The 10,522-nt window shown below is 44.2% G+C and overlaps 2 protein-coding genes and 1 long non-coding RNA gene across 3 annotated transcripts in view; 2 read left to right on the forward strand and 1 right to left on the reverse strand.

Moving 5' to 3' along the window:
- Positions 1-10,522, reverse strand: part of LOC148121332 (uncharacterized) — a 138,275-nt gene that overhangs the window by 32,693 nt on the left and 95,060 nt on the right. The window lies entirely within an intron of this gene.
- LOC125403496 (antiviral innate immune response effector IFIT1-like) overlaps positions 1-10,522 on the forward strand; it is a 70,055-nt gene that overhangs the window by 5,150 nt on the left and 54,383 nt on the right. The window lies entirely within an intron of this gene.
- LOC148121334 (interferon-induced protein with tetratricopeptide repeats 2-like) lies at positions 204-5,386 on the forward strand. The gene is made up of 2 exons (XM_087907963.1): positions 204-344; positions 3,500-5,386. The coding sequence occupies exons 1-2, from the start codon at positions 340-342 to the stop codon at positions 4,905-4,907; spliced, it is 1,413 nt and encodes a 470-aa protein (XP_087764089.1). The 5' UTR covers positions 204-339; the 3' UTR covers positions 4,908-5,386.

Consider the following 10,522-nt stretch of genomic DNA (forward strand, 5'->3'; position numbering starts at 1 on the left):
CTATTGAGGCGATAAAGAGGCTGGATGCTGTGGTAAAGGTTTCCTTCTCCAGGGTGAATACCCTCTCTGTTGCAAATCGAAGACATCAATACTTTCTGACTCACAGCACAAAGGCTTGGCTTTCTTTCAACTCATTTGTAAACAAAAAGTGACATCAGTTTTACTTTCTGGTTTCCATTTCTCTTCTGTGGGGTCAACTGCAGAGAAACAAGAAAGGAAATCAGCTGCTGGTAATAAATATGGGTCTATAGCGCTTCCTTAGGAGTCAGAGGACAAGATTGACTGCAGCTGCCAACAGCCGCTCTGAGTCCTTCAACACAGCTGAGAGGCACAGCAACCATGAGGTATGCCCTCCTTTCTCTGCTGGTGAGGAGAATGTAGTCAGCCTTGATGACAGATGCAAATCCTAAGCAGCCAAGGTCCCAAGAGAGGCCAGTCCTGGTTTTACTTTTCACACCTCTGTCTCTCCAGCTGTCAGTCTGTCATAGAGACTCACTGTGGTTTCCTCCAGATTTGCTTATCTACCTGACATCAGAGAGGGTTGTTTGATCTCTTAGGGACTTCCTATAAAGATGGATCTGGGAGAATTGTTCTTGTGATTTCTCTCTCTCCCTTTCTCTCCGTCCTTCCCTCCCTCTCTCTGTCCCCCTCCCCTATCATTGCAAAATTAAATTGAGAGTATCTAATATGAATATTATATAACAGTATTCTTTTTTAAATTTCTTTATTGTTAAAGATGTACTTTGACCACTAACACTGCTTCCCCCTCTTCTGAAGTTTACTTGCAATTGCTGGATTAGTCTCAGAATGCAGAAGGGTTGCGAACTAAGCAGAGCACAGGAGGAAGGAGCTCCTCTCATTCACTGCCTCTCAGCTCTGTCCCCTGTCTGGTAGCACAGAGGTTCAGTACCGTCAAACACGATCTTTGTCGCTCTATCTGGGTTTCCAGCTATCAACTGTACAAGTCAGAAACTGTAGTGTTACGATACATAGCTTGTTTATAGACAGCGTGGAAAATGGAAGTGAGAATCCACAATGTTCCAGAGGCTTCTGTGCTGGGTTACTTTGTTTCCTGCTTATTTCTTTTTCTGTCTCTGGCTAAGACTGAAGGGAATCTTAAAAGAGGAAAAAAGACTTTAAGAGTCACAATGGTACTCTGAGGGAAAAGGAGTTAAATGTCTATAAGCCTCTCCTGCAGCCACACATCCTATCCTTGGTATAAACTATAAATCTGAGAGAATAAAATTCAAAAGGATATTAAAAAGAATATGAAAGTATTAGCAAGCTATCAAAATGAAATATCACCAATGTAAGAAGAAGAAACAGGCGAAGAATGTGGAGACTACATTTCATTCTGAAATAAAGGTTTGAGGCATTGCTAGCATATATAATACAATTATTAGATGAAATATCCCAATGATGGTAAAATGTGTGAAATTCAAGAATGATTGGAAATAAGATATAAGTAGTTCGAATGAGCAGATGCCCAAAGGGACTTTAATCTTATTGCAGATCATCCATGTTTATTGCAAACTAAGATGTATTTTTTCCTTCATGAAACAAGGAAATGGAATCAACCTAGGTGTCCAACAATGATAAATGAATAATGAATTGTGGTACATGCAATGGAATTTTATTCTGCCATTTAAAAAAAATTAAAGGACTATCCTCTCCTAGGGATGAGCTCCCTAACTGGTTACTTAGTGTTCAGCCCCTAAACACATACACACAAACATCAAAAGATGGACTCAGCAGATTGTATTTGGAGATTTTTGCATATATATCCAAAAATATGCCAAATGCTCAAAGAAAAAGAGGCTATTAATTTGAGAGTGGAGAGCATGGAAGTAGTTTGAGGGAGGAGACACATGATACTGGAGGAAAAACAGGGAAAGAGGGAAGTGAAGCAGTTATATTTTAATTATAATGTGTTTTTACAGAACAAAATGAAATTATGCAATCCAAAGGAACATGGATAGAACTAGGAAATAGTAAGTAAGAAAATCCAGACACAGAATGGCAAACACTGCTTATTCTAATCTGTGAATCTTAGCTTTACACATGTGTAACTATATGAATGTGTGTAGATGTCAGGGAACTAGAAATGGAATCAGGATCAGAAGAAAACAGAAAAGAGACATTAAAAGAGAAGCGATCAGAGGGAGGTTACCAGAGCACTTGTGATATAAAAGACAGGGGGAGGGAGGGAGGGCACCAGGGCACAAATGATATAAAAGAAAGAGGGAGGGAGGGAGGCAGGGAGGCACCAGAGCACATGTGATATAAAAGAGAGAGCAGGGGGACGGAGGGCCCCAGGGCGCATGTGACATAAAGTGAAAGTGGGAACACTGCACATGGAGGCTTTGAGAGAGGAGTGAGGGCAACGAAACAGAGAGAGAAGAGGGCAGGGAAAGGGGCACCCAGTGCAAAGTACAAGATACAAAATAAAAGAATTTAAAACAAAGATAGTAACTATCTTTTAACAATAAATGGTTAACAGAGTGATCCAACAGCAGATAAGAATAAAAATGTTTAAATAAAAGACACAACTAATGTGATAAATTTCAAGAAGCTAGACTAAACAAAGAAAGCACATCAAAGGTATATTAAAAATTGGACTGGGGATGGAGAGACAGATTGGGAATTGCAAACAAATATTGCTCTTCTAGAGGAATAGAGCTCGGTTCCCTGAACCCATGTCAGATGTTGAGGTCTTTGATTCATTTGGATCCATTGTGCTTGGCGGTAGATATGGATCCCTTGGCAATCTAATATATGTTGACATCCAGTTAGACCAGCACCACTTGTCAAAGATGCTTTCCTTTTTTCATTGTAGTACATTTACTTTTTGTCAGAAATCAGGTACTCGTAGGTGTGAGGATTAAGGTATAGGTCATCAGTTCGATTTCAATGGTCTACATGTCTGTTTTTATGCCAATACCAAGCTGTTTTTTTTTTTTTATTACTATAGCTCTATAGTAGAGTTTGATGTCAGGGATGGTGATGCCTCTGGACGAACCATTATGGTACACGATTGTTGAAACTATTCTGGGTTTTCTGTTCTTCCGTATGAAATTGAGTGCTGTTCTTTCAAGGTCTGTGAAGAACTGTGGTGGGATTTTGTAAGAAGAAATTCAGTTACTATCTCTAAGTAAAAAGCTCCAGGAATAACACTGACTGTGCTGGGTCCACAGACCCTCCAACACAGGCAGGAAGTAGCTAACAGAAACAGTCTTTCTAGGAAACCCAAATGCCATCTAGGGCTGACTCACTTCCTTCTGTCAGTTTTTCTGCCTAAAATGAGCAAACCCTTACTTCCTTATGCAGTAATTCAGACATATGACAAATATTGAAAGAAAGGAAAGGGAAGCGTGTCTCTTGTTTAGGTTTAGATGAACACTCTTTAGAAGGAAAGGAATATTCGCTGTGATCCCACTCCTTGACAGGTGAACGTGTGGTGTCTCCCAAATGACTGTTCCTTTTCTTTTCTGTCCCACAGCACACCCATAGAGAAATCCTTGGAGAGCAAGCTCCAGCAGCTAAAATGCCATTTCACCTGGAACTTGATAGCAGGAGATGAGTCCTTGGATGACTTTGAGGACAGGGTGTTTAACAAGGATGAGTTTCAGAACAGTGAGTGTAAAGCTACGATGTGCAACATCCTGGCCTATGTCCAGCACCGCAGAGGTGAAAACGAGGCAGCGCTGAAGAGTTTAGAGGACGCTGAATGTTTCATCCAGCAACAGCATCCTGACCAAGTAGAAATCAGAAGTCTGGTCACCTGGGGGAACTACGCTTGGGTTTACTATCACATGGGCCAACTCTCAAAAGCACAGGCTTATCTTGACAAGGTGAGAGGGGTCTGTGAGAAGTTTTCCAGTCCCTACAGGATCGAGAGTCCTGAGCTTGACTGTGAGGAAGGGTGGGCCCGATTAAAGTGCACCCAGAACCAAAATGAGAGAGGGAAGGTGTGTTTTGAGAAGGCTCTGGAAAAGGACCCGAAGAACCCAGAATTCACCTCTGGATGGGCCATTGCAAGCTACCGTCTGGACTACCGGCAAGCATGGCAGGACTCCATTGACTCTCTAAAGGAAGCCCTCAGACTTTCTCCCAACAACCCTTATCTTAAAGTCCTTTTGGCACTGAAGCTTGAGACAGTAGATGAAAACCAAGCAGGGGAACTAGTTGAAGAAGCCATAAGGAAAGCCCCAGGTGCGACAGATGTGCTGCTCAGTGCAGCCAAGTTTTATTACAAGATTCATGACGCTGACAGAGCTATACAGCTGCTCAGAAAGGCTTTACAATGCCTGCCTAACAATGCCTATGTGCATTACCATATTGGGTGCTGCTACAGGTCAAAAGTCCTTGGAATGGTTCATAGAAGAGAGACTGCATTGAATGAGAATCAAACGAGGTTTCAGGAACTAATGCGACTGGCGATTGACCACTTAAGGAAAGCAGAGGAGATCAAGGAATTTCTCGAACATTCCTGTAGCTACCTTGCTGGTCTTTATGCCATGACAAACCAGTATGAAGAAGCCGATTATTACTTCCAGAAAGAATTCAAGAATGTTCTCACACCAGGCCTTAAACAGTTGCTCCACCTACAATATGGCAATTTCCAGTTGTTTCAAATGAAGTGTGAAGACAAGGCCATCCACCATTTTATGGAGGGTGTGAAAATAAGGCGGGAGACGAAGCCTAAAGGAAAGATGATAAACAAACTTCAAAGAATTGCCCTCAGGCGACTTTCTGAAAATGAATTTGATTCTGAGGCCTTGCACATCTTGGTGTTCCTTCGGGAGTTGAATGAAGAAGACCAGCAAGCAGCTAAAGAAGCTGAGAGGGTGCTGGATGCTGAGAAGGCTGCCCCTTCAGCATCTTTGCATGAGGATGGGGACGAGTAGGGGGTGACATGGTGCCCGCAGTGCTACTGCTGGCAGGAAACTGAAACCCTTACCAGTGGCCATTCAATGTATTTAACAACTTCATGGACAGGAACCCTTCTATCAAATGTTAGCACCTGAATTGCTGGACCGGGGAGAGCTCCGAGAGAGGAACCAGTTGGAGCCATAGCTACAGGAGCCTGGCGAAAAGTGTAGATCTCTTTCTAGTTCTTAGAAATAGTTCCCATGGTAGCAATTCTTTAATCACCCTCTTTGGATGCTTCCCTTGGGCTTTTTCTGTATTTATGCAAAGCAGTCAAATTCCTCACCTGGGTGAGTTTTCCATCCTTGAGTTATTTTAGCAATTGCACAGCTTTGTTCTTCATAGATACCAGTGCCCATCTTAAAACTCAGGAGCCAGGGGCAGTTGCTCAAGACAATAATTCCAGTACTTGGAAGCTGAAACAGGAGGATTACCATGAGTTGGACGTCAGTCTGAATATGACTCTGCTCTCCCTATGAGTGTGGAGCTGTATGAAATAAGAGGGGTTCTGTCTACCATAGTGACAATTGAAATAAATATTTATTTCAACCTTGAGTGGAAACTCCAGGGAAGATGAAGAGAATGTTGATTTATCCTTGACGATCATAAAGCCATGAAGAAACAGTTTATAGTCACTATTAGGAAGATGTCCCTGTCATGTGAATACTTCCTTACTCAACAGTGCTATAATGAGCCTGCATTAGAGATGCTAGGAAGGACACGGGGTGGGAGAATAACTTGGTAACTGAGGCCTGGTGGTAGGACTAGGAAATGGGATGGGTACTGGAGGGAGGATTCTTTCCTCCATTAGAAGTGTTACATACAGATGGATATGAAAACTTCTTTGAACTCTAAAAATCACTCAGGAACATCACGAAACTGATAACTGGTGTTTCCTCGGTAGACCTGGAATGGCCTAAACATTAAGGTTGATGTGCAGCAGCAGAGAGGCGATTGGCCCAACGTGAGGCTAACAACCACCTCTAGGGTAGAAATTGTTTCACTATTGGCATTAGTTTGCTTATAAGTATATATGAACATTTTACAGCAATCAAAATATATTAGATTAATAGTTGTTAAAACTGAACAATCTAACAGCTGTAACAATGTTCCCTGTTCTTTTAAATATTAAGAGGCTTTGTATGTACTTAAGTCCATCAGTAATCAGCATTTGAATTTCTGGAAAAACAATAAACTTTATTGGTGATTAACACATGACAGAACATTGAGCAGTGTTCTGGCTGAATAAAAATTTTACTGTATGCTCACTGTCTTAGACTTAAGTATCATAATAAAGAGTGGCATTAATTATTTTGCTGCCTGAAGTGTCTGTTCTTTTTATATTTGATGTCTGATATCTGCACACACTTGATCTTGACTTTTATTCGTGTTTTCTTTCCTGTTGCTGGGAAAAAAACACAGACTAAAACAACTTGAGGGTCTATATAGCTAACTAGTTACAGTCTATGTTGAGGGAAGCCCAGACAGAAATTCAAGGCAAGAACCCAGTCAGAGGGACCCTGGATGGATTATAGGGCATAGCTGGACCACATCTTCAGGGAATGGCATTTCTCTTCCTAAGGCCAACGAGGATGTGACAATTTATGAATCAGACATAAAAACCTGTGATGCTGATATTTCTTAAGAGGGCAATCTGGAGTGCCAACAAATGTGGGAAGGAACCCAGAAATGCCTGCATTCTTCCTCCATTTCTAGAGAGGAGTTAGGTCACATGACATTCCTAGGCCTCGGATACTTCTCTGAAGGAAAATAGCATCATCCTGCCTGTACAACCTTGAACAGGCTGGACTGTGAGGAAGGCTTCCATAATGAAATGCAAACTTGTGTCTGTGAGCAAAGAAGCTGTAACAATAAATGTGACCCTGGTAGTGCAGTTGGCACACGTGTGCCCTCCTGTCTTGGGTCCCTTGGCTTCCCATTTCACTGCTTCAGCATCAGTCAAGAGAGGTAATTTGGTCACTTTCTCACATCTTCTCTCAGATATTCACCGAGGTAAGTGGTAAGTCCCCAACAAAGCTGCCCTAAGTGCTAACGAGCAAGCCTGTAAAACGCTGGGACTCGACCTGCTGTTCATCTTGCTCCAACCCTACATACGAACACTGTTTGACCACAAGCCTGCTTATGGATGTCTCCGGTCCCTGCTTGGGTTGGCACTCAGAGTGTCAAGGGTTCCAGTGATCTGGGGACGCAGTGGGCAAAAGAAAGGAAAAGGCAAGCACACATTTGTTTTGTGTGGCCCCAGGGGGACACACCCTAAGCAGAATGAGATTGGCTGAAGTTCCCCATCAGACTTCTTTCATCCCCCCATCCCACCCCAACTCCCTGACACTTCTCCCTTGCTGTGACAAACACCTGAGAGAAATCATGAAAGAGGGAGGGTGGATTTTGACTGATGGTCTCAGGTTGCAGACGTGATTTGTTGGCTGTGTGTCTTCTAGTATTGTGGCAGCAGAGGGGCATGCTGAAGGGAACACTTATGCCATGGAGTCCAGGGAGGCAGGAGTGAGGCGAAGGATGGCCTGAGACAAGGTCGCATCCCCAAGTATGTGCGTCCAGTGATCTACTTCATCCACAAGTTTCCACCACTTTCCAGTGAGGCCATCATGTTAGGAAACTCAGTGGTCAGAACTCTTTGGACCCTCCAGACCCGTCAAAGTGGGAGCCTTTCTGGAACATTCCATGTCCAAACCACATCAGTCCATGCCAGTAGATTCACACTATCTTCATCCAGCGAGAGCAGAAACCACAGGAGTGTTATAGTCCCATTGAGACTTGTTTTAGTTAGCATCCCTCCCATGGGTACCATCAGCCTGACACAACCGGGGAATGGGGGATCCAACTAAAGACTACATAACCTCGGCCCTCCTTTCTCACAACATTACCCCATCACCTATCTCAGAGCAGGAACTTAGACTTTGCAAGTAAGAATTTTTTCTAATGATTTACAGTGTGGCTGCCTTATTGCTGACAATCTGGAATTTTGTAAAGGGGCAAGGAGGGGACTAGAGAGGAAACCTGACTGAGATTCTCAGGCTAAAGGCAAATGCTGTGGGTCTATCAGGAGGGCACTTAACCTCTTCTGCAATTCCTGTCTCCTGAGTCCAGTCATCCCCCTCCCTCCTTTCTCCCATTCCCTTTCCTCCAAAAAAAAAAAAAAACCTCCCCACGTGAGCCCTGTTGCATGGTGTCTTACTCTCTCAGCCTCTTTTTAAACTACAACAATAACTGTCTTGTGGGACTCTGCTTCATAAACACCATGTGTCAGCCTAGCTTTGCTGTGTTGCTTCAGGCTGGGAAACTGGCTGGGTCTGGAAAGTCTCAGGATTAAGTTTCTATTTCCTCCTCAGGCTGATTTATGTCAGTTTCACTTTCCAGTTTCCTCTTCTCTTATACAAACACAAATCCTTAGAAACAGAAACAGGAGAGCGTCAGCTGGTTTGTTCCTCCCTCCACCGGCCCTTTATACAGTCCTCTCAGGGTCCCCCTGAGGCCAACTGAGATTTCTGAACCTCTCAGCCCACACCCAGCTTTTCCCCAGCAGCACAGAAGCAGGTTGTCATCATGAGGTCAGTGCAATCTCTGGTTCTCCACAGTAGATGATGCACAGGGCTGCTCTCTGCATGGGGTTTCTGAAGTTGTCTGGTTGTTGATAGCTTCAACACATCTGAGTAGCATGGCTTTGGAGGGCATGTGCAAGACCCTGCCGTTTCTAAAGCTGCTCACTGGATGGCACTAATTCCTGAGCTAGGAGAGGGCTTTACAGTGTGGTTAGGTCCACTCAGGGACAAAATGTGACTCAGTGCTAGTACTACTGCAATTGCTCTTGTTGAACTTTCCTCTTGATGTTATTGAAAGAGATCGATCAAGTCACGGGAAGCTCTCTCTCTCTCTCTCTCTCTCTCTCTCTCTCTCTCTCTCTCTCTGTGTGTGTGTGTGTGTGTACGTGTGTGTGTGTGTGTGTGTGTGTGTGTGGTCAAAGGAAGCCTTCCTTCTCTAGAAGGTAGTGTAAATCCCGCTCTCTGGCCTCCATCTTTGGAGGCCCCACCCCTGTGTCCCTTGCATCTAGACCCCTCCCTGAGAGGGTCAAGGTAGGTCACCAAACCTTGACCCCTCCACAAGGAGGATCAAGGTAGCCCTCCTATTTTTGACCACTCCCCAGCAAAGGTCAAGGCCACTCCCCCAGGCTACTTAAACTGCTAAGCAAAAAATAAACACATGGTTTTCCCTCTTTTTCCCTGGTGGTCACGTTGTGACTTTCCAGTTCCCTTCAGGGCCACCGGAGAGCACAGGAGCCCAGTTAAACCTGGGCAACTTTTAATTTGGTTTGTTTTGATTTGGCTTGATTGGGACTTTTGTGTCAGCAAAGAGCTCCTGTTAGGAAATATTCTTAACATCTTGGAGGTCCGGCCAGGCAGCCTATGCCGTGCTCACTCCCATTGACATAGCCGAAGTGACCCACCTGCCAATGGGAGCCTTCTCACAAAAGGCTGAAATAATTGCCTTGACTAAGGCACTTCAAATAGCTAAGGGCCAACCTGTTAGTAGTTACACTGACTTTAAATATGCCTTTTTGATAGCCCACACTCATTCTGCACTCTGGAAGGAAAGGGGCTTTCTTACTACCAAGGGCACTCCCAGAGTTAATGGACCCCTTATAGCCAATCTTTTGGAGACGCTCCAGTGCCCTGCAGAAGTAGCCATTATTCAGTGTTGGGGACACCAATCCTCTAAGGATCCAGTGGCCTTAGGCAATGCCAAGGCTGACTCAGTAGCCCGGGGGCTGGCCTCCAGTTCTTCGAACTCTACAGGACATATTTGTTCTTAACTCCCTCCTATCAACATCGTTACCAATCTAAAGAGAGGGACAACCTTATAAAAAGGGTGGCCACAAAGGATGGATGGTTCTATTTAAATAACTGTCTCATCCTTCCTCAAGACCAGGCATTGTCAATCATTTCAGACATTCACCAGACCTTACACATGGGCCCCAAAGCTTTGTTAAGCTTCTTGGAGCCCCTTTTTGATCCCACCCATCTCTGAGATCATATTTTACAGGTTCATTCCTCCTGCCAGACATGTGACCAGGCCAACCTACAAGGCGCTCTCCACATAGGTCAGTCTCTACACCAACTTCACAGACACCAACCAGGCGAAGATTGGCAGGTTGATTTCACCCATAAACCTACTCATAAAAAAGCTCTGTTATCTCTTAACACTTGTGGACACTTTTACAGGACGGATAGAAGTGTTTCCAGCCTCCAGAGAAATGACAGATATGGTGACTCAGGTACTCCTGGACCACATCATTCCTCAGTGTTGTGTCCCATGAACCATACAGATGGACAATGGGCCAGCCTTCACTCCCAGGGTCATGGAGCTTGTTTCAGAAGGCTCTCAACATCTCCTAAAAATTCTACATCCCCTACTGTCCACAATCAGTGGGAAAGGTGGAGAGGACCAATGAGCTCATCAAACAACAGCTAATCAAGCTCTCCATTGAACTCAGGTTATCTTGGCCCTCTCTTCTCCCTACTGCCCTGACTCACCTCAGGGCCACCCCACGTTCCCCTAT

This window comes from Myodes glareolus, chromosome 7 (assembly GCF_982192425.1).
Source record: "Myodes glareolus chromosome 7, mMyoGla1.1, whole genome shotgun sequence".
NCBI lineage: Eukaryota > Metazoa > Chordata > Mammalia > Rodentia > Cricetidae > Myodes > Myodes glareolus.